This window comes from Mustela putorius, unplaced genomic scaffold (assembly GCF_011764305.1).
Source record: "Mustela putorius furo isolate JIRA1106 unplaced genomic scaffold, ASM1176430v1.1 tig00003909_pilon_pilon_pilon, whole genome shotgun sequence".
In the NCBI taxonomy this organism is placed as follows: Eukaryota; Metazoa; Chordata; class Mammalia; order Carnivora; family Mustelidae; genus Mustela; species Mustela putorius.
The window spans coordinates 16076680-16101232 of record NW_025422057.1 but is presented as its reverse complement, the minus strand read 5'-3'; the positions used below and the strand labels follow the sequence as shown (position 1 = coordinate 16101232).

Below are 24553 nucleotides of genomic sequence, written 5' to 3'. Positions count from 1 at the left end.
GCTTAAGACATATACCATTGACTTGGAAGAACATAAAGAAAGCATGAATAAGATAATCAACAGGATTCAACAGCCGGTTAAAATTAAAATAATGAAATATGGCAGATAAACTATCCCCATCAAAACACCAAAAGTTTTAGATGAAATATAAGAAACATCCTTTTGGTTTTTTTTTTTTTTTTTTTTTTTTTTAAGATTTTATTTATTTATTTGACAGAGAGAAATCACAAGTAGATGGAGAGGCAGGCAGAGAGAGAGAGAGGGAAGCAGGCTCTCTGCTGAGCAGAGAGCCCGATGCGGGACTCGATCCCAGGACTCTGAGATCATGACCTGAGCCGAAGGCAGCGGCTTAACCCACTGAGCCACCCAGGCGCCCCTCTTTTGGTTTTTTTTAAGATTCATTTATTTGAGAGACAGGGAGACCATGCACACACGTGCGGGGGAGGGGCAGATGGAGAGGGAGAGAAGCACTCCCCACTGAGCCTGGAACCCACTGGAGGCTCCATCCCACAATCTCACATCCGTGAGACTACAATGTGAGATGAAACCAAGAGTAGGACACTCAACTGACTGAACCACCCAGGCGCCCCACAAACATCCTTTTAATAAACAGTTGAGCTCTCAAGAAAGTATGAGAAACTCCCCAGGGCCAAAGAAGCTAGAGGAACCAGGAATCCAGAATGGAATGCTACGCGCCTGAACTCTTCATTGCCCTGCAGACATTTCTCAATACCAGGCCATGGGGAGATAAAGGGAACATGCCATAAATTCCCTGAGAATTTATAAATTTATACCCTTGTAAGTCTGAGGTTCAAATTCATTCTACCTATCTAGTCTGAGAAATGGAAAAACTTCAAGCTGGAAAATTAAACTGGGGAATGTACTGTGTGTGTGTGTGTGTGTGTGTGTGTGTGTGTGTGTAAATATGCACACTCATACTTGGAATCTATTTCTAAGTAAAATTTATAAGGTTTGGTGACTCTACGTGAAGGATAAACTAGTGTTCATTTTGCTATTCCTTTACCTTTTTATGGGCTTGAAAACTCAAAAAGTTGAGAGGAAAAGGTAGGGGTAAAAAAGAAGGAAGGAGATGTAGAAATATTTAAATGAAATAATCTCGAAAATCTACATAATAATACCCACCTCTTAGCATCATTGTGAAGATGAAATAAATTGCAAAGTGTTTTTTAAACAAGGCCTGGCACATAGCTAAATCTCAAAATATTAGCCTCTATTAGTAACTTCACCTAAATTCTTCATCATTATAGAAGCAACAGTTACATAGTGGTGAATGCAACATGTTGGCCATTTTTTTAAAAGGAGTGGAATGAAGGAGTAAATCCGGGAATACATACATGCTTGTCTACGCAACAAACATTTGGGGAAGAACACACAGGAAAGTGGCAGCAATGGATACCTCTGGGAAGGGGGAAAATGGAAGAAAAGGTTTGGAAGAAGACTCATTTTTTAACTCTTTGAGTTGTTACGGTGTATATCCAACTACTATTCTGTTTTTATTCTAAAACAAACTTCAAAGAATATACTGTTTAAAAAGCTTACCAATTGGTTCTAGTTAGCGGCTATTTTTGAGTTTACTGACATCGTAAGGTCTCATCTTATTTCTCTTCAGTTAGTACAAAAAGTTTGAGAACTAATAGCATAGGTTTGAAATCATCATATTGAAAAGAATCACTGAAATAAAGGTTGAGGTTCATCTGTTTCCTAAAGTCCTTCCAGAAAGCTACTTATGGGGCACCAGGGTGGCTCAGTCGGTTAAATGTCTGCCTTGAGGTCAGGTCATAATCCCAGGGTCCTGGGATTGAGTCCCACATTAGGCTCCCTGCTCATGGGAGAGCCTGCTTCTCCTTTTCCCTCTGCTGCTCTGCCTTCTTGTGCTATCTCTCCATCAAATAAATAAATAAAATCTTTAAAAAAAAAAAAAAAAAAAGGAAAGAAAGCTACCTATGATAGTAGCTTCAGGGTAGAGAGGACAGGATCCATCTCATTAACAGTGTTAGCAATCAGTTAATACTTTCTGATTCAATTCACCATAAAGACGAACAGTTGTCAGGCATGGTGCTAGGAAATGAAGATGACTAAGATTACACACTTAAGGAGGTGTTCAGGGGAAGCTCTGTCGTTGAGCATCTGCCTTTGGCTCAAGGCATGACCTCAGGATCCTGAGATTGGGGCCGTGGCCTCCGGCTCCCTGCTCAGCTGCGAGTCTGATTCTTCCCTCTGTACTGCCCCTGCCCCCTCCAGCTCCTGCTTCCACATGAGGCGCTGTCTTAAAATCTTAGGGGGGATAAAAAAAGGAGGCTCTCAGGTAATAATAGTAACAAAAACAGTGTTTAAATGATCTCTTCTGATGCAGCCATCAAAAGAAATAAAATCTTGCCATTTGCGATGACATGGATGGAACTAGAGGGTATTATGCTTAGTGAAATAAGTCAATTGGAGAAAGACAATGATCATATGATCTCCCTGATATGGGGACGTGGAGATGCAACATGGGGGGTTGGAAAAGAATAAATGCAACAAGATGGGATCAGGAGGGAGACAAACCATAAGAGAGGGTGGTGGGGTTATGCACACTGGGGACGGTATGTGCTATGGTGAGTGCTGTGAAGTGTGTAAACCTGGCAATTCACAGACCTGTACCCCTGGGGCCTAATAATACATTATATGTTAATTTAAAAAAAATGATCTCTTCTGAAATCCATATATACCAACTCAAAAAGATGATCAAGGTGTATTAAGTAGAGGGAAAAAAACCCCAAAAAGATGCAAAGTAAGATTCCAATCAAGTAGGAGGAGAGTAAGTATATGAATACATACACAAAAGCTTGTGGGACTTATACATGTATATGTACTAAAATACATAAACAAAATACCAATAATTGGCCCCGGAACAAGGAATGGAATAGCAAGGATTTGGGTGTAGGAAGAGAGAAGTACAAATGAAGGAGGATTTTCACTTTTTGTTCTGTATACTTCCTTATTTTTTTATCTTTTGAAGATTTTATTTTGACACAGAAAAGAGAGAGAGAGAGAGAATGTGCACAAGCAGGGGGAACAGCAGAGAGAGAGGAGAAAGCAGGCTCTCCGCTGAGCAGGGAGCCTGATGCGGGGCTGGATCCCAGGACCCTGGGATCATGATCTGATCTGAAGGCAGATGCTTAACTGACTGAGCCACCCAGCACCTCTGAATGCTTCCTTAATTTATTAAAAATATTTTTGTAATTAGCACATATTTATGTATTGCTTTAGCATTTTAAGAAAGATTAATTACCTATTCTATACCACTGATACCCAAAACAGTCTAACAGATTAGTTTATATTAAACAAGAAAAAAAATCACCAGAATATAAAGTTAATAATGGTAATAATTTGAAAAATACCTGTTCCATCCGATGGGCCATCTCTTTATGCAACTGCTGAACTGCATTTTTAGCTGCGATGTCTTGAGCTATTAGTTTATCTTTGGAAATTTTAACTTCTTTACTAAGTTCTTCTATTCTTGATTCTAACTGTAGAGAAAATTATTTCCATATTATTTTTATAGCTATACCAAACAGACCACCAATACTTCAAATAAATATAAACAAAGAAAGGGAACACAGAGAACATACACCTCAAACAGAAATCAAAAGTAAATGGTAGTATAATGCTTCTGAATCTCATCAGAACTAAGGCAGTATAAAGCTGATGCAGATTCTGATAAGATGGACATGGTAAGCTCTAGAACAATCACTACGGATATAACTCAAAAAAATATAGTGAAAATATGAAAGAAATTCAAATGTTACATATTTACTTAATACAAAAGAAAGCAGTAAGGGAGGGACAGAGGAGCAAAACAGACATGAGACATAGAAAAAAAGGCAAACATAAATGTACTGTCAGTAACAACATTAGATTGTATTAAATAACCATATCAAAGGCAGAGATTGTCAGACTAGAGTAAAAAAAACAAGATCCAACAATACACCATCTATTTGTAAGACATGCCTTAGCTTCAAAGATACAGATCAAAGAAAAAGGATGGAAAAAGATACAGCAAGCAAGTAACCACCATAAAAAAATAGGAGTGGCTCTACTAATATACAAAATAAACCACAAAAAAAATGTTACCAGAGAGAGGAATATTTCTTAATGATTAAATGGTTAATTTATAATAATTCTAAGTATATATGTACCTAATAATACAGCACTAAAATACATGAACCAAAAAGTGACAGAAATGAAGGAGGTGATTCATAGTTGGGAATCTTTCAATAATGAACAGAACTAGACAGAAGATTGACAAGCAAATAGAGGAGACTTGAGGCAAAACTATGAAACAACTGACCTAACACGTGCAACATTACACCCAACAAGTGGGAGAATACACATGCTCATCAAGTACACGTGGAATATTCTCTAGGACCAAACATATGCTAGGTCATAAAATAAACCTCAATAAACCCAAAAGATTGAAATCTATGGACTCTGGGGAGGGTATGTGCTATGGTGAGTGATGTGAACTGTGTAAGACTGATGATTAATAGGCCTGTACCCCTGGGGCAAATAATACATTATATGTTAATCAAAAAAAAAAGACTGAAACTTTATAATGTATGTTCTTTTTTTTTTTTTTTTAAAGATTTTATTTATTTATTTGACAGACAGAGATCACAAGTAGGCAGAGAGGCAGGCAGAGAGAGAGAAGGGGGAAGCAGGCTCCCTGCTGAGCAGAGAGCCCGATGCGGGGCTCGATCCCAGGACCCTGAGATCATGACCTGAGCCGAAGGCAGAGGCTTTAACCCACTGAGCCACCCAGGCGCCCCATAATGTATGTTCTTTAACCACAATGAAATGAAACTAGAATCAGAAGCAGCAAGAAATATGAGAAATTCACAAATATGTAAAAATCAAACAACACTTCAATAAATGGGAGAAATCATAAGGAAAATTAGAAAATATGAAGAAATTAGAAATAGAAAGATACAACATACTGAAACTTAGGGGATGTATCTAAAGCAGTGCTTAGAGGGAAATTTATAGCTAAAAACACCTATATTAAAAAGAAGAAAGCTCTCAAATCAGTAACTCAAACTTTCCTCTTAAGGTACTGGAAAAAGAAAAGCAAACTAAACCTAAAGCCAGCAAGAGGAAGAAAAAATAATAAATACTAGAATGAAAATTAAATAGAAAATAGAAAAATGGAAAATTCAACAAAATGGTTCTTTGAAAAGACTGACAAAATTGACAAGACTTTAGGTAAAAAAAAAAGGGGGTGGGGGAAGACTCAAATTTCTAGAATGGAAATAAAAGAGGGACATACTGACCTTACAGAAATAAAAACAGTATAAATGAATACTACAGCCAATTTAACCTGGATAAAATAAAAGGACAATTCCTAGAAGGACAAAACTACCGAAATGGCTCAAGAAGAGACAGAAAATCTGAGCAGACCTGTTAAGTAAAGAGATTTAATTAGTGGGTTGCCTGGGTGGCTCAGTTGGTTGGGCCTCTGACTTCTGCGCAGGTCATGATCCCAGGGTCCTGGGATCAAGCCCCACGTAGGGCTCTGCTCAGCAGGGAGCCTGCTTCCCTTCCTCTCTCTGCCTACTTGTGATCCCTGTCTGTCAAATAAATAAATAAAATCTTAAAAAAAGAGAGAGAGAGATTTAATTAGTAAAACAAAACAAAACAAAACAAAAAACCTACCAAGAAACAGTCAAGCCCAGGAGACGCCACAGATAAATTCTACCACACATTTAAAGAATACCAATTCTTTTTTTAAGACTTTATTTTTAAGTAATCTCTATACCTAACACAGGACTCAAACTCATGATCCCAAGATCAATAGTCACACACTCCTCAGACTGAGGCAGCCAGGCGCCCTGAATTAATACCAAATTGATTTTTCACAAACTCTTCCCCAAGAAAGAAGAAACACTCCCCAACTCATTCTATGAGGTCAATATTACCGTGACATCAAAACCAAGAAATCACAAGAAAAAGAGCTATAAGACCCATATCTCTTATGAATACAGACAAATTTTTGATCAATGGAAATTACAGTACCAGCAAAACAATCCTGTAATATATAAATAGAAATATACACCATGACCCAAAGCTATTTATCCTAGCAATGCAAGGCTGGCTTAACATCCAGAAATCATTTAATATAATGCACCATATCAACAGAACAAACGTAATCATTACAATAAATTCAGAAAATGCATTTAATAAAATTCAACTCCTTCATGATAAAAGCAGAGTAGGAATAAAAAGGTACTTCTTCACAACTGACAGCATCTGTGAAAAACCCACAACTTAATCATAACAGGCTGAATGCTTTCCCCCTAAGATCAAGAACGAGAGAAGGATATCCATTCTTGCCACTTTTACTCAACACCCTACTGGAAGGTCAAGACCAGGCAATCAGGCAAGAAATGAAATAAAAGGCACTTGGATTGGAAAGGAATACGTAAAACTCCCTATTTGCAGATGTCATGATCTTGTATACGTAAAATCCTATGGACTGATAACTAATGGATATGGGGTTTCTTTGCAGGGGCAGAAGTGATAGAATGGTCTAAGATGGTAGTAAAGGTTGTACAACTAAAAACCACTGAACAGTAAACTTTGAAATGGGTGAATTGCATGGTATTTAAATTATATCTCAATAAAGCAAATGGAAAAAAAAAAAACCCTAAATGTTAGCTTATAGAATATGGGTACTAATTTTCCTTGTGAAAGGATTACCTAGAATGACACTGTCCAATAAGATAAAAGCCATATGTGTAATTTATATTTTCTACTAGACACATTTTTTTTAAAGATTTTTATTTATTTGACAGAGAGAGAAATCACAAGTAGGCAGAGAGGCAGGCAGAGAGAGAGAGAGGGGAGGAAGCAGGCTCCCCGCAGAGCAGAGAGCCCGACATGGGGCTCGATCCCAGGACCCTGGGACCACGACCCGAGCCGAAGGCAGAGGCTTTAACCCACTGAGCCACCCAGGCACCCCTCTACTAGACACATTTTAAAAGAAGCAAAACATGGAATGAATACTAAACTTAATATATCCAAAATATTATTTTTGACACATAATCAACTTGAAAAATTGATAATTTTACTTTTTTTATATTATATTTTTATATTAAGTCTTCAAAATAAGTGCGTATTTCATACTTACAGTGTTTCTTAATTTGGACTAGCCACCTTTCAAGGGCTCAAAGGCTATCTAGTAGTTGCCATACTGAAAGGTAGAGATCTAGAGATAAAATTAAGAAAAAAAATCCTGCTATACTGGCTAGCAGAAGAAAGAAGAATCCTATTTTCTCCTTTGAACAGGCACAACCACTAACAACCTTATGAAAAGAACAGCTCTGGTTCTCTGCCATATACTTGCTCTGAAGTTTCTGGTCATCAGCAGAGACCCACCTACCAAAATGTGGCTTCCGTCCATTATTAAGCTTCCCTCACATTTTAAAATTCTAAGTTTGGTTTATTGTGGTATGGGTCTAAAGCACATAAAAATCAGGATTAAGTAAAATTTCCAAATACAATCACCTTCCAACCATGCAATGGTGTGTTAAGTATACCAAGACATAAGCAACTAAAACTTGATTTAATTTTTATTATCAATTGTTTACTGGTTTTTTTCCCCATTACCTAGTTTTTGGTGAAGGGTGAGACAAAAGTCTTCTTAAGACTAAAATGCTTCTAATCCTGTCCACAGAAGGAAAAAAAGGCAACTCAGAAAAATAAAGAGTTCACAATAATACTGAGAATGGAATCACCTTAAACTATAAGCTTATAAATATTCTAATGCTAGATATAACCTGTAAGGTACATATTGCTTCTTCTTCCTTTAAGGGGTCGGAAGTCTGACTGCCAAATCAAATCTTTTTCCTCAGACTTCTATTATATATAGAAAAATACACCACATGTATCCTATAAAAATACAAATTTTCATAAGAGAATAAAAATCAGGCTATGATTCCCATTTCATAAAAAAAGAATGCTTTACACACCAAACAATCCTCTGCAATTAAAATACAATTTAGGTTACAGAACTTCAATTTATATACAAATTTTCAAGAATGTATTTATTTTAGAAATTGAAGTGTAGTGTTTAAAGATTTTTGTCTTTTTACCTGTTTAATTGTGCTCATATGCTGCTTCTCTGTTTCTGTTCTTTTTTTCAGTTCTTCTCTTAAATTGTCTTTTTCTGAACAAATGTCTAAGATGAGTTCCTGATGCTTCTTATTTTCTTTAATTAACCTAAATATAAAAAGAGCAGTATAAGTAATGCATAATTAAAAATGGAGATGTGAAATATGTTTGCAGATTATAGATACTTATGATTAATATATTAACATTCCTAAGCAGTCCTTTTGTAATCATATATTATACTTTACAAAACATTTTCTGGCAGTCAGGCTATTAACTTCCTCTATGAAGCTGTGTATTTCAAATCAAGTGAATTATAATCACAATAAAGAAAACCACACTCTCTTAAATTTACCACTTTGGGTATCTCAGCTATGTACTTTATCCCTTCAGGATCTGAACTCCTCCAGATCAGTAGTTCTCAGTCTGAGGCAAAGCCCTTCCAGGCATTTGCCTGGGAACATTTTTGGTTGCCACAACAGGGCTGGGGGGTTGCTACTGGATTCTTTTGGGTGGAGGTTGGGGATGTTAAACATTTTACAATGCACAGTACAGACAGTCCCACCAGCACCAAAGAATGATCTGCTCCAATGCCAACAGTGCTAAGGGTGAAAAACCTTGCTTTAGATTTTTTTTTTCCTTGCTTTAGACTTTAAGAATATTCTGTCTAGGGCCATACCACCCTGAACACACCCGATCTCGTCTGATCTCGGAAGCTAAGCAGGGTCGGTCGGGCCTGGTTAGTACTTGGATGGGAGATTTTAAGAATATTCAATTAACATTCTAATAATAAAGAAACCAAAATAACATTAAAAAAAAACATAAAAAATATAAAAGTTTGAGCAGAAATTTCATTTTGTGTCCCCTAGAAAAATATAAATAAGACATCTAAAGAGGCTAACAGCTAATACTTTGGAATTATTAATAGCAATAGCTATTAGTTAACACTTATTGCACAATTATATTTACTGTTTATCTTTTTTTTAAAGATTTTATTTATTTATTTGACAGATAGAGCTCACAAGTAGGCAGAGAGGCAGGCAGAGAGAGAGGAGGAAGCTGACTCCCTGCTGAGCAGAGAGCCCCATGCGGGGCTTGATCCCAGGACCCTGGGATTATGACCTGGGCTGAAGGCAGAGGCCTACCCCACTTAGCCACCCAGGCGCCCCAACTAAGTTTATCTTTTTTAAAAAATATTTTATTTATTAATTTGAGATAGAGACACAGAGAGAGTGAGAGAGAGCATGAGAGGGGAGGTCAGAGGGAGAAGCAGACGCGACTCAATCTGGGAATCTGGGATCATGACCTGAGCCGAAGGCAGTTGCTTAACCAAAAGAGCAACCCCAGGCACCCCTACTAAATTTAAGTGCATTATTTAATATTCAGGTTTATGAAATAAGCCTATGAAATTAACTGTTTTATGAATTTAAAAAAAAAAAAAAAAAAAAAAAAAAAAAAAAACCCTGAAGCCCGCTACTTATTTCAGGTCACAGAGTTAGTAAGTGCTTCAACTGAGATTTGGACCTAAGTCTAGCTCCATAGCCTACATCTTTCTCCTACTTTGAGGATCATTCATTCACTGGACAAATGCTTACTGGGTACGTACTATGTTCCTATACTCTTCTGTGTGAAGTAGGTCAGCAAACCATCCCCCCCCATGGTGCTTATATTCAAAGGGAGAAAATAAAAACAAACACAGTAAAATATCAGACAGTGATCACATCCTATTAAAAAAAAAAAAACTAAAGGAGGGCAAGAGGACAGAGAGTTACTTGAGCAGTGATTTTATTTTATTTTTCAAGATTTTATTTATTTATTTGTCAGAGAGAGTGAGCATAGGCAGACAGAGTGGCAGGCAGAGGCAGAGGGAGAAGCAGGCTCCCTGCTGAGCAAGGAGCCCGATGTGAGACTGGATCCCAGGACGCTGGGATCATGACCTGAGCTGAAGGCAGCCGCTTAACCAACTGAGCCACCCAGGCATCCCTGATTTTATTTTTTTAAAGATTTACTAAATTTATTTGAGACAGAGCAATTACGAACATGGTCTGGGGTGGAAGGGTGGGGGGAGTAGAGGGGTGGGTGCTACCCACCAGATTCTCTCCAGTCTCCAGCAGACTCCCCACTGGGCACAGAGCCTGGCAATGAGGTAGATCTCACCACCCTGAGACCACCAGTGGAACAAAAGCCGAGAGTCAGATGCTCACCCAACTGAGCCACGCAGGTACCCTTTGAGCGGTGCACTCAGATAAGGTAGTCAGGGTGGGCAAAGGACCACAGCGAGGAAGCAAATCATGAACATGTTTGGGAAGGAGAAAAATGTAACATGCAAGTTTATTCAAGCTCTTTGGCACAGTGGTTTAACTTAGATTATCTGATTTGGTGTACACTCAAGTTGTTGCAGAAAACTACCTGTAGCACAAGGATCCTGGCTGCAGTTCACAAGTAATCAAACTGTTACATCCAATGCACAACTAATCACTCTTAATTAAGAATTCCGGTTAGGACCCTGGACAACACACTGATGTTAGAAAATAGAACAATGGATGTGTATACAAAGACATCTGGAAATAGATGCATTCAGGAAAATTTAAGCCAACGGTATGGAGTTTCAGATTTGCAAGATGAAAAAGCTACACAGATTCGTTGCACAAAAATATGAATTAACCTAACATTACTGAACTGTACATTTAAAAATAGTTAAGATGGTAAAATTTATGTGTATTTTGTCACAATCAAAAACAAAAACTAGAAAAAAAGAGGGGTTCTGAATGCTTGAGAGATTACAGTTCACTGAATAAACCAAAGATGGTTTGGGGAAGACTGATCAACTAAGTAAGAAAGTCTAGAAGAGAAAACACTAGAGGCAAGGAGATGATTAAAAGCCAGTTACATGGGGTACTTAGGTGGCTCAGTTGGTTAAGCATCTGTCTTTGGCTCATGTCATGATCTCAGGGTCCTGGGATCAAGCCCTACAGGTTCCCTGTTCTTCAGGAAGCCTGCTTCTCCCTCTGCCAGCCACTTGCCCTGCTTGTGAACATGCTCTCCCTCTCTATCAAATAAATAAATGAACTATTCCAAAAAAAAAAAAAAAAAAGCCAGTTACATATCTAGTAATAGCTGGATTATGGTATATTTTTTTCTGTCAGCCTCCTGTACTATATAGACTTCCTCCTCCACTTTCTCTGTATATGTACGTCCCATTCCAAATCTCTTAAGTATTATTCAAAAAAAAAAAGGAGAGAATCAGTCTGTATTTTAATAAAGGGTAGCATGTTTTACTTTCCTTTCTTAAAGGTTATAAAAGACTACCTAGGGATGTCTGGGGGGCTCAGTTAAACATCTGCCTTTGCCTCAGGTCATGATCCTGGAGTCTGAGATCTGCTCCAATCCCTGCTCAGTGGGAAACCTGTTTCTCCCTCCCCTCCCTGCTTATGCGCTCTCTTTCAAATAAATAAATAAAATCTTTAAAAAAAGAAAAAAAAAGACTAAACATTTGTTACACTTAGATATAAAAATCCAGACTAAAATACAGGATGATATAATACTATCAAGAAAAGATAAAATAAAACTAAACTATCGTTGAAACAGAAATTAACCCCCAAATCCAAGGGAAGTCTAAAAATATATTAATTACTGATAACCAACCAACTCTTCTCTAACTTTTCATTCTTAAAAAAACCAATGAATTTAAAATGGGAATTTTAAGAATTCTGAATCGCATGACTTATTTTCTTTTGAATTTCCCATAGTTTTGACATTATGCTCTATATTCTTTTGAAACTGAGAAACTGGAGTTGTCTTTATAAATATTTCTAGATCTGTAATGAACTCACATTAGTATTTATTCCTTTAGGCACATATTGAATAACTAGACAAACCTGATATTTGCTCAATTATTTAAATGCATTATTTGTTGATCAACTACAACATGCATGTCTGTTGTGGAATTAAAAATGGCCAAGATGATACCTTCCCTTAAAGAATTCAATCTTTAACCACAGCAGGGGGAGAAAATCCCCCCAAAATTAAAAACTTACTTCTTTATGGTGTGCTCTTGTTGTAAATACTTCTCTTGCACACACTTTTCAAACATAACTAATGCGTGTTCTCCCTTATTCATTCCATTTGGTACTCGGTGTTCTTCTGCAAACTTTGTAGATAAGAGCTCAGATTCTATTTCTTCCAACAAATCCTCTGATGCTGAAACATTCTTTATTTTTGAAATAAGTTTTTTGGTGCAGTCTGTATCATAGAGACTTTCTGAATAAGTCTTTTGATTCGCTGCTTCTGTAAATGTAGGTGACCTTAATTCCGCCAGTATTTGTGTTACTGTCTGTTCTGTTTCATTTGTTTTTAAAATTTGCTTTGTAAAATCTCCACCAGGAAAATTACCTAATTGTTCAGAATTTTCTGGGCATATTTTAGCACAAGAATCCTCATCTCCACCATGATCCTGAGTACAATTTTCCTGCGCTTCAATTTGATTATGTTCATTAGGCTGACAAGAAGTTTTATCAAAGTTTAATGATGACAGTTTAGACTCATTTTCTAAGCTGCTGCTTTCATCAACAGAAAATGAGTTGCAGGAGTCTTCCTTTAATTCATATGTTTTCCCAAGATTTTCATCAGAAGAAATGGAGGCTATGTGCTCTGACATGCTGATTGACACCACTTCTCTCTGCATTTCTTCAAATCTGCTCCTGATCTTCGTTTTACATCTAAAACAAAGTCAAAACATCAAAATTTTTAAAAATAAAGTTTTTTAAACCAAGACATTATATGTATTAGCACAAACTCCATGACGCAGAATAACTAAGGCCATGAATTTTACCACTAGTAACTCTTTTAAAAGACTTTATTTTGTTGGGGGGCGTGGGTGAGACCCAAAAACTGAAGAGGACAGACAATCCAAGTGTGCCACAATCAGCAGGGTGCAAAAGTCCTACTCTTCCCTCCTTTAATTCATTCATACAACTTCACTTCAACTACAATTTGGCATTCCTTAATCACCCCCACAAGATGTTGGGTATGAAATATCTACAGTTTAAATTGTTAGACTTCAACTGAATTGTTTAGAATACCTTCAGCTCCATGAGGGGAAAAAGACAATTTCAAGAATCTATAATAAAATACTGGGGAAATAAGACGGTAGTGGAAACACTAGAAGAGTAAGATTATAAAACAATACAAATTAATGATGATAAAAATTTACTAAGAAGGTAAACTAAGGGGTGCCTGGGTGGCTCAGTTGGTTGAGCGACTGCCTCCGGTTCAGGTCCTGGGATCAAGTCCCACATCGGGCTCCCTGCTCAGTGGGGAGTCTGCTTCTCCTGCTGACCTCTCTCTTCTCATGCTCTCTCTCAAATAAATAAATAAAATCTTTAAAAAAAAAAAAAAAAAGAAGGTAAACTAAATAATAAAACTATCTATAAATAAAATAAATAATAATAAAACTATCTATAGCCCAGGCACCTAAAGCTGAGCTAAAAGAAGTCTGGATCCCTGACAGGAATTTGTTTTTCATCCAGGCAAAAATCCAGGAAGTACCATGGTATCTCCAAACATTCTCATCAAGAATAAACAATGTTCAGTGCAACTCAAATGGAGCCAATTTGCACTGCCCGGGACATACCGGAAACACTGACAAACTAATTCAACAACCAGAATACATTTTTAGACTGTTTATGATGGCTACTATATAGTTGTGTATATTTATATATATATACTAAAGTAGTATATATATATATGTATTATATACACTGTACTTACTACATATATAGTATAGTAGTATATAGTATATACTATGTAGAAGTAACCATGTTCTGAAAATTGGTCAACTTCAAAAATTATCCTAAGAAATAAAAATAAAATGTTACAGCAATCTTGATGAAAAATTGTCAACTTCTTTCATCATATCAACAAACCACATATAAGGTCGATGAGTTACCAGTGTCTTATAAGGTTGGATTAATAAAGGGGCAGATCAAGGGCACCTGGGTGGCTCAGCTGATTAAGCGGCTACCTTCAGCTCAGGTCATGATCCCAACGTCCTGGGATCTAGTCCCACATTGGGCTCCCCGATCTGCGGAAAGCCTGCTTCTCCCTCTCCCTGCCATTCTGCCTACTTGTGCTATCTCTCTGTCAAATAAATAAATAAAATCTTTTTAAAGGGGGGGGGGCAGATCAGAGTTTTGACAAACTAGAAAAGAAAGAATTTCAGATGGAAGGTGTACTTCTGGAAAACAAAACAAATATAAAATTTTTTAACAACAGAAACATACATGTTTTCATTGGTATGTGATGAAGTCCTAGTCGAGGGGTGGTGAAAAAGGGTAAGAGAAGACTGTCAGGTCTTCAGAATGATATGTACAAGTGAATTTTATGACAATTAATCATGATAGATTTGTATACTTTATTATACCACAGTTTCTAGCACATAGTAGATTCTCAAGTATTGAATTAAAGTACAGAAGTGATAGGATAAAACTAGTGTTTGGGAAACATTATTCTAGGAATGCAGAAAATGGGGAGGAGTTATTCTAAGAAAGGTAGTATAGACTTCCTCCTCCTCTCTCTTCCTTTGGGGCATCAACTAGTATAGTCATTAGCCTTAATAATACAAATTACTTATCTGTATAACATATTTCTAAACAACGAAACAGAAATTACCATTATCTTGCCGCATATGTAATCCTATATACAAGACAAAGCCCACACTAGTATTAAAGGCTTGGTATAGACAATACAAATTAATGTAGTAAGTTAATAATAGGCCTCATAAGCATGCTGTATTCCAAAATCTAGGACAAAGTAAAATAATTTTCAAATAGGGGTATTACTCTATATAGTTCCTCATAAAGTAAGTCACTTTAAGATATAACTTGTGAATGTGTTGCTGAATTTGAAATCTTTATTTAGAAATCTAAAAATGAATGGTTTTAAACATCATAACCAATGTTATAGCAGCTGACCAAAACAGAGAACAAAGAATCTATTTAAATTAGAATATATAAAGGGATTATGACTCTCCAGCATAAAGAAGAAACTTTATCATTAGATAATGTAGGTCATGCTTTGTCAAGACTTATCCTGGGACGCCTGGGTGGCTCAGTTGGTTGGACGACTGCCTTTGCTCAGGTCATGGTCCCGGAGTCCCGGGATCGAGTCCCACATCGGGCTCCCAGCTCCATGGGGAGTCTGCTTCGCTCTCTGACTCGCTCATGCTCTCTCTCACTGTCTCTCTCTCAAATAAATAAATAAAATCTTTAAAAAAAAAAAAAAAAAGACTTATCCTTTTATCCAGCATTCATATTTTCCACAATTCAATTGAATTCTAGAAGGGAAAATAAAGTTGACAATCACTTTGATAATTTGAACCAACAACTCCTAGCTGATATCCACATTAGTTACTTTCAGTCTGACATTCTTGAGTTACAAATAACAAATTACCTGTTTGCTTTCACTCTATGTCCATATTAAAATCTTCACCTGAATAAAGACATTTCAAATGGATGTTCCACGAAAACCTCAAACTCAAAATGGCATAAATCCCAAATCAAAATTATAGCTCCCATAATTGAGCAATTCCAGTTAATCCTTTCTATTTCTGTCAACAGTATCATTTTTATTTTTATTTTTATTTTAAGATTTTATTTACTTGACAGAGAGCACAAGTAGGCAGAGTGGTAAACAGGGAGCAGCAGGCTCCCCAGTGAGCAGAGCACCCAATGTGGGGCTGATTCCAGGACTCTAGTATCATGACCTGAGCCCAAGGCAGACGCTTAACTGACTGAGCCACCCAGGCACCACAATGGTATCATTTTTCCTAGTCATGAATCCTTTCTTTCCTTTGCCCTCATAGTCTTTTACCAATTTCATGTCTCCAATTATACAACTCTTTTCTACTGCCATTGTCCCCGACTTACAACCCAATCCACGTGTAATCACTTCATACTTGTAACACTTGAAATGTTGGTTTCTCAATTTTACTCCATGAAACGGGCATGTGTCTTGAGACAGAACCAGCCCAAGTGCCACCCAATCCAGAGAAGGGGTTGAAGTGTGTACTACAGTGGCTCTGCCAACAGGGAACAGGAGCTGCCCTATGAAGTGGGCTGCCCCTCGATGGCAGAAGGGGCAGCTAAAAAAGCTCCTAAAAAAGCTAAAAAAGCTCCTAAAAAAGCCACACAATACCTCCACAGAGACCACCACCAAATGCAAACAGACAAATGAGAACGAGACCAGGGCTATCTCTTGCCTCTTTAGAGGTTCCTACTTTAGAGGTTCTACTTCCCCTGGCTGGTCTTCTTCCCCCAACTCCAAAAGGGCTAGCTAGAGAAAAAAAGAAGGGACATATTTTGAGCTAAGTTACCTCTTCATTAATCGAAGCAGCTGGGAACTAACACCTTCAATCTTTCTTTAAGTAGAACAAGGAGTTTGTGATTAATGTTTTTGGTTGCTTAGTTTTGTTTTATTTTTTTTAATGATTGAAATCTTTCTTAATTTCTGGAATAAATTTTCTCTCGTAATCAAAAGTGGCAGAAAGATAAGACATCAAATTAATATACTATTAGGGGACTATATTCCAGAAGGAAGTGGAAAGGATGAGAGACCTACTACAGAAAAACTAAAACCATTTTGTTTACACCTCAGAGATGCAATACCTGGGTAAACCAATCATACTACTTTCCCAATCTTCTCTCTCAACACATTCCTAAAACCTAGGACTTCAATATAACCTACCAGTCCCTGACCAGTCTACTCAAGAATCCTCCAATTTTCACATTAACATTTCCATGGCTTTGCTCCCATCTAGAATGTCCTTCTCTTCTGTCTATCCAGAGTCTAATTATATTTAAAGGTCCAATTTTAACACCTCATCTTCCTTCAAATTTTCTCTCATTTAAGTACAAAAATACCCCCAGTAAATGAAAACATACTGCATTTACACTCATTAAGCACACAGTCACAGCCTTCCTTGGAACACTTTTGAACAGTCTTCAGTTTTTTAAATGATCTCTGTATCAGCAAGGAGGAACATGACTCTGAACTAACTCTGAATAAGACTCTTAAATCTCCAGCAATAATGATAATAAATCATTATTTATAAATATATTCTCAAATATATATTTACAAATATATTCTCCACTACATTTGCATTCATTCTTGCAAATGTTAAATGCTGTTCAGTTCTCAGTGAGGTGGGGTCCACTGGGTTTATACAATGATTTGAGACTTGTAATGTGAAGAATAAAAGTTTGTCTCATTCCACTGAATATTCACTTAGATTAAAAAAACAAAAACAAATAAACCTGTGTTTATGATTACCTCAGCTTAGACTGTCTTACATATTATCCTTCCGTAAATTAAAGATAGCTAAATTTAACTTCAAAAGACAAGTACTTTCTATACTGTTGATCATTAAAAGTCCCTGACCTCTGAAAAAGTCTTCAAATAAAAAGACACCTGGTAACCACTGAGCTTGCAAACTGAGCTTTCTGATGCTCAAATGAATACTAATTGGACACAAAAGGAAAGGTAGAGGGATTAAGGAAAATTTACGTGTATATATGACATATACATATATGCAACAAAGCCATCACCAAAGATTAAGTAGCTCAACTGTAAAAGATTGGTGGGGGGAGGGGCACCACAATGAGCTTGATTATATCCTCAATTAACCAGGTAATTGTGGAGGGAGGGAACAGCTGAGTCCTTTTGTGGGACTCCAGTTGTCCATACAGATGTGGGCCAGTCTGGCTGTTGTCCAGGTTTTTTCTTTGGGGGACAGGGGTAATTGTCATCAAGATTCCTGAGGACCCAATAACCTCAGGGTAGTTTAAAGGGAAAGGATATAAAACTAGACATTTGTTTATAAGACTGTTTTAAATAAGAAGTGCTTGTATAAATCAAATCCCCACTCATGTATAAAGATATAGTGATTATACAAATTACAATATCTATTCCTTTTTTGAGGTTAAAAAAAAATAACACAGGTTATCTGACTTTTTAGCATCTCTTACTCATTAGGAGAAAATACTGTATTTAAAACCTAACAGTCACAAAACTCCTCTCAGTTTAAGCACTTTTTTCCAAAGTTGTTTCTGACACAGTACTACAGGACCAATTCACACTTCATACTGTTTCAGTGAAGTGAGAATTGGTTTCGCTCTTACTGGAGCTCATCAGCTGTAGGCAACTGGTCAAGAAACATTTTTTACTTGCCTTAAGGCCAACCATTATCCACCTGTTTCATTTCTTAATGCAAGAACTCACGTTTCTACAAAATTATTTCCATATTAAGAGCCTTACAAATAAAAACACTGTCTTTAACAGCTCTTAGTACAGTTACTTGTTTTCTCAGTAATTAGCAGTATAAATAAAAAGCTTAAGCTTACTCGATAAACTGCAAATACGAATGAATCTAATCCACAGATATTTGACAACAGCTTATCAAACACGCCCTATACAAAAGTACCAAGCCTTAAATACATTTCCGAACTATTAATTCATTCACCAAACATGTACTGAGCATGTGCAGGCACTATTCTATGTGTTGGGAACAAGGCAGTGAAGAAAACATGCATCCGCTAGGGAGTTTACATTTGGGTATAGTGGACCAATATATTTAAAAGCTCTATGTTTAAAAAAAAAAAATTTAAAAAGGCTCTCTCTTAAATCTTTTACTCTTTGTGTTTACAGCATTTTAATATGAACATCTGTCAAAGTTCCCTCAGAAGCTATGTAAGATATACATAAATGTTTTAAATCCAACAGAAAAATCTGGCTCAGTGCAGCATAAATATTATTTACAACAACAAATTTTTAAATTACAAACTATACCATATGAATCTCAAACACCACCTGTGTATTTCTCAAAATCATGTCCACTAAGATAAACAAGTTGAGTCTGTGAGAGCACTCCTGTTCTTCACTATAATGGTTCCCTGTCCTTTTAGGCCAATTACTCTAAACACTTTTTCACATATTCCCCACATACTTTAAAAGCAGCATGAACAAAAGAATAATTTATATGGCCAATCCTAACAAGGCTGTGACATGGCAATTAAAATCAGAAGCAATAAATTACATCAAAAATGCATCCACAGTCCAACATAATCTGACCACAAACCCCAATAAGTAATTTTTTTTTCCAATAAGTAATTTTTGATGGATGTCACCTTTAAAATACAAACACGTTCCTGGATAACGTTTTTAAGTGGAATAAACTAACAGAACAAAAAGGAACCTGTGTAAATAACATGAAAACCTTGTTTCACATGATGAAAATACCAGACACTTAAGTTCAAAGAAGGTGAATTCATGCAAATCAGATTAAAACCTAAAAAAAAAAAAAAAAAGACTAAAAACTAAGCTAGCTATTTCAAAGAACTCTAAGTTCTTTCAAAAGGGAGAAATATTCTTTATGGTACTTATATTCTAAGTTTGTAGGTAAAATTTAACTTTAATGAATTTTCTTTACGTAAAACGTATCAGTCAATTTTTGCCTTTATCCTACCAGTTTAAAGAGTATGAAGTCAAAGTCAATCATCCCCTTGGGGGTTTGTTTAGCTTTGCACCTAAGCCTCAGGGCAGAGTAAATTTCACAGTTATGTGCATTACATTACAAGAAAAGATGTTAGAAAGATAAACTCAGGGAGTGCCTGGGTTGTGCAGCTGGTTGAGCGGCTGACACGGCTGACACTCGGTTTCAGCTCAGGTTGTAATCTCACAGTCCTGAGATCAAGCCCAGAATAGGGCTCCGCACTCAGTAATGGAGTCTGAGCATTCCTATGCTCGCTTGCTTGCTCACACTCGCTCTCCCTCCTAAATAAATAATCAACCAACCAATCGATCTAAAAGAAACCAAAAAAAACAAAAAAACAAAAAACCTCAGGGCAACAGATGCAGCAGGAGTGCCCCTCAAATAGTACCAAATCCTATGACAGGATAACAGGAGAAAGAGAAATTATGATCCATCGGGATTGCAGGAAAAAGAGGTAAATGGCCATTCCATCTATCACATTATCAAGTCATCTTCCATATTATGTTTACTTTTAGACAATGCAATTTTTAAAAAAGATTTCATTTATTTATTCGATAGATCACAAGTAGGAAAAGAGGCAGGCAGAGGCGGGGGCGGGGCGCCAGGCTCCCCAATGAGCAGAGAGCCCCATGAGGGGCTCAATTCCAGAACCTTGATATCGTGACCTGAGCCGAAGGCAGTGGCTCAACCCACTGAGCCAGCCAGGCGCCCCTCTTAGACAATGTAATTTTATGACTCTAACAAGTTTTTTATTTTATTTTGTTTTTAAGATTTTATTTATTTATTTCACAGACAGAGATCACAAGTAGGCAGAGAGACAGGCAGAGAGAGGAGGAAGCAGGCTCCCCACAGAGCAGAGAGCCTGATGTGGGGCTCCATCTCAGGACCCTGGGATCATGACCTGAGCGGAAGGTAGAGGCTTTAACCCACTGAACCACCCAGGCGCCCGAACTCTAACAAGTTTTAAAGCAAAAAGTTATTAATACAGAAATTTTATTTTGAATGTATCTGTAGAGCACTCACTATATAAACTTTAATGAGTCTCAGGAAATATAAAAAGTATTTTTGGCTATTATTTTCCCAAATTAAAAACTTTTTTTAAAAAAGTCTAACCTATAGTTCCCTTTTCAAAAAGGGAGACTAATACAAAAAATTAATGGTAAGTTTTAAAGACTTTTTCTTATTTATTTATTTGACAGAGAGAGAGAGATCACAAGTAGGCAGAGGCAGGCAGAGAGAGAGGGAGAAGCAGGCTCCCCGCCAAGCAGAGAGCCTGATGTGGGGCTCGATTCCAGGACCCTGAGATCATGACCCGAGCCAAAGGCAGAGGCTTAACCCCCTGAGCCACCCAGGCACCCCTATAAAAGTAAGTTTTAAGTCTTTCTTTTATCAAGGGGTTCTGGTTAATGTTTAAATTTTGAAACCAACTTTGGCCTGCATTCAGTTAATATTCATATGATACAGTTTACTAAAAACATTATTCATTAGTACTGACTACATAATCATCCCCAAAGCAGACTATCAGTTCGTGTGTCTTACTGACAGACAAATATACTCACAATCTCTTCAATACTTTCCTTGGTGGGTTTAATTTTGACTTTTGTGTGTATTGCCCCTTCATGCCAATATTTCTCCTTGTTTACTTGGTCCAAGTAGATTTTTATAATCTAAGTAGCTAAATAATAACTCTCAAGAAGTCTGAAAAACTGGGGCGTCTGGGTGGCTCAGTGGGTTAAAGCCTCTACCTTCAGCTCAGGTCATGATCCAGGATCCTGGGATCCAGCTCCGCATCGGGCTCTCTCCTCAGCAGGGAGCCTGCTTCCTCCTCCTCCTCCTCTCTCTCTCTCTCTCTCTCTCTCTCTGCCTGCCTCTCTGCTTACTTTACTTGTAAACTCTGTCAAATAAATAAATAAAATCTTAAAAAAAAAAAGAAGTCTGAAAAACTAATAGAGGGTTATTTATAAATTTAAATGATCTATACTCCCACTGTTGCCCTGAAATACTAAATATAAGATTTACAATACCCCAAGCCCAGTGAATGTTTATGAGAAGTTCAAGAATCAGCTTTGTTTCAAGATTTTATTTGAGAGAGAGAGAGAGCTTGAGCACAAGCTGGGGGAGGGGCAGAGGGAGAAGAGGGGGAAGCAGACTTCTGGCTGAGTAGGGAGCCCCAGGCTGCCTCAATCTCAGAACCCTGAGGATCATGTCGTGAGCATAAATCAGACACTTAGCTTTGTTTAAAGCCAAAAATATGGGATTAAAAAAACAAAAAAACAGAACCCTGAATTTTATTGGAAAAAAAACCACAGAATTTGAGGTCACAGATTCTTACTTTTAATATGAAATTGTTAAATTTGGAAAGTACAGATTTCTAGTCATTCTTCAAAGAGAAAGACAATTTTTATAAATTTCTAAATGAGGCTGCTTCAAACAGTATTGAGTATTCTGCACTTAGTGATGTCAGCATGTAGCTGCAAACAGGCATTTTTAAACTGAATATACTAAGCAACTGACATCAGCTTCGCTGTCATTGAACAGCCCTAAAGGACAACTCTTGCATTTACGGGTGAAGGAACTAAAAGGTCAGAGTAGTTACTGTTATACCACTCCTTTCATGTTAGCAACGAGACTCTGAAATACGAGAGACACTCTCTGAAACCTTCACTGTTTAAAGAAATCTCTAGGTTTATATGCTGGCATCCTAAATTTGACAAGGATTCAAAATAATAACATCAACATAAACACAATCCATGCATTTTCAGGAAAAAACATAAACACAAGCCAGGCATTTCCAAGAAGATGGAGTATTTATATATGTTTGCCTACTACAAAGCAAAGTTTTAACTCTTTTTAAGATTTGTGAATTACTCAACACCTTTACTAATTTTAAATCAAATGAAAAGACCAAAAATGAAAAAAGGAATGAGGCCAATCATCACTTTTCTATTTTTGTAATGATGAATAAAAGCTGAAAAGTATCTGTACAGAGAAGAGACTTTATTCACAAGGAGACAGTTCAGTTTCGCCCTCAATGTCTCTTGAACCTTAATCTTCCACACAAGATTAACTCCGCGAATCTGAAGGTGTAGTTTGTAGTTAGGAAAACTACACCCTCAATTAGCATATCTGAGCAATCTTTTTTTTTTTTTTTAAAGCCTACCGGCACACCTTTTGAAATACTGTTCCACTGATTTACTGCACACTTTTCCTAAAAAAAAAAAAAAAAAAAAAAAAAAAAAAAACAAAAAAAACTTCCAGCCTATCATTTAGGGAGAAGTAAAACCACCAGGCATCAAGGAACATCACAAACACACACGGAGAAAACTGCCAAATGCCTGCACATCATTATTTTTACTATACTAATCCCCACAGGTAACAAAACTATCAAGTGAAACAGATTCTAATCCAGACGCTCCGACTCCAAATCCAGACCTCTTTAAACAAAACCAAGATGGGACTATTAGCTACAGTGGTTCAACTGCTAACATCTAAGCATCAATTACACCTGCGCTATCCCCCCCGCTTGCGGCTGGAGGACAGGCACAAGAGGCTTTCCCATGTTACAAGTCTGCACAAATTTGAAATATCCTTGCCCGCCAAGGTTTATCAATGCCCGATGTCCTTGGAAGAAAGGCAACATAAAAACCAGTAACAGTATCTCTCATAACCAAAATCCCAAACAAACGCCTTCAAGTTACTTAAAATCACATTAAAATCCCAGTAACGGAAGAGTTCGTAAGACGGCAAAAAGTCAGCACAACCGTAAACATAAAACACACACACAGTCAACTTGAAAACGGAAAGAGACATAGGCGATTGAGTCGGAGAAACAGCCGAGCAGGTGGGGTTTAACCGCAGCTCGCGCTGGGAGACCAGGCCATCGGCCCAAATTAGGCAGCTCTCCAAGCACCGCTCCCGAGGCGCGGCCCCCGACCCCCGCCGACCTCTCGGCCGCCGCCTCGCCAGCCGGCCCGGGACCCAGGGAACAAGGGAGGGAGAGAGAGGGGTTCCTAAGTCCGTCCCCCCAGCGCTCGCCAGCCTCCCCTGCCCGGGAGAAAAGCCAGGCGGAGAGCCGACCCGGGACCCGCAGCACCGCGGGGGAGGTGGGCAGTCCCTCAGCGCCGCCACAGCGACTGCAGTCGGCTCCGGGCGCCCGTCGAGCACTCACCCCACTTCTCCGAGCCTCAGGCCGCACCCCTAACGAGGCCGCTGAAGCTCAGGCTCAGGGCCTAATTTCTCCATAGCTGGGTCCGGCAGACCAGGTCGGGGGTGGGCGGGGGTGGGCGGGGGTGGAAACAGCGACCAGGGACAGGGCCGACACCGCGCTCCCTCCTCCTTGGCTTCCCCAATCCCCCGCGGAGCTGACACATCAACAAAGATGGCGGCGACGCCGTAGCCGGCCCCACTACAGCTGAGGGGGCGGGGCTCCCTGGAGGAGCCAGTCAGCGAGGGGCAGGCGGTGTGACGCGACGCACGTCGGGGCGGGTGTAACCTGTCTGCAGTGGGCGGGGCCGGGGCCGCACCGCCTCCTGCCCACACAGCGTCCAGCCCCTCGCTCAGACTCGCTGGGCACCCACGCCCGGACTGACTCGGCTAGCCAGCCATCCTGCTGGTCCTGTCCAGCCTCTCACGCCATTCCCACCCCACGCGTGTTCTTTCTGTAGGACGCTCTCATTGGATACAAGCCCACCTTACCCTTTGACCCTTCTCATATTAGTCAGGGGCATAAAGCAATAAAAGAATTCCAAATTGTGACTTCTCAGCTCTGACGCGCAAACCTTGCACCTGACGTAGACGCAGTTAGCAGGAGGAGCCTACCTGTGCGTCTGACAATACGTCCCT

At 38.3% G+C, this 24553-nt stretch overlaps 1 protein-coding gene across 1 annotated transcript in view; it reads right to left on the bottom strand.

Annotated features, from left to right (window-relative positions):
• The window catches only part of CCDC186 (coiled-coil domain containing 186), a 53849-nt gene extending 29743 nt beyond the window's left edge, over positions 1-24106 (bottom strand). Inside the window, exons 1-4 of the mRNA XM_004763822.3 lie at positions 23880-24106; positions 12204-12884; positions 8151-8277; positions 3402-3530 (exon numbers count right to left, since the gene is read on the bottom strand). Coding sequence (XP_004763879.2) covers positions 3402-3530; positions 8151-8277; positions 12204-12850 — 903 coding nt within the window. The 5' untranslated portion in view covers positions 12851-12884; positions 23880-24106. The remainder of the gene's footprint in view (positions 1-3401; positions 3531-8150; positions 8278-12203; positions 12885-23879) is intronic.
• Positions 24107-24553: the final 447 nt, after the last annotated feature.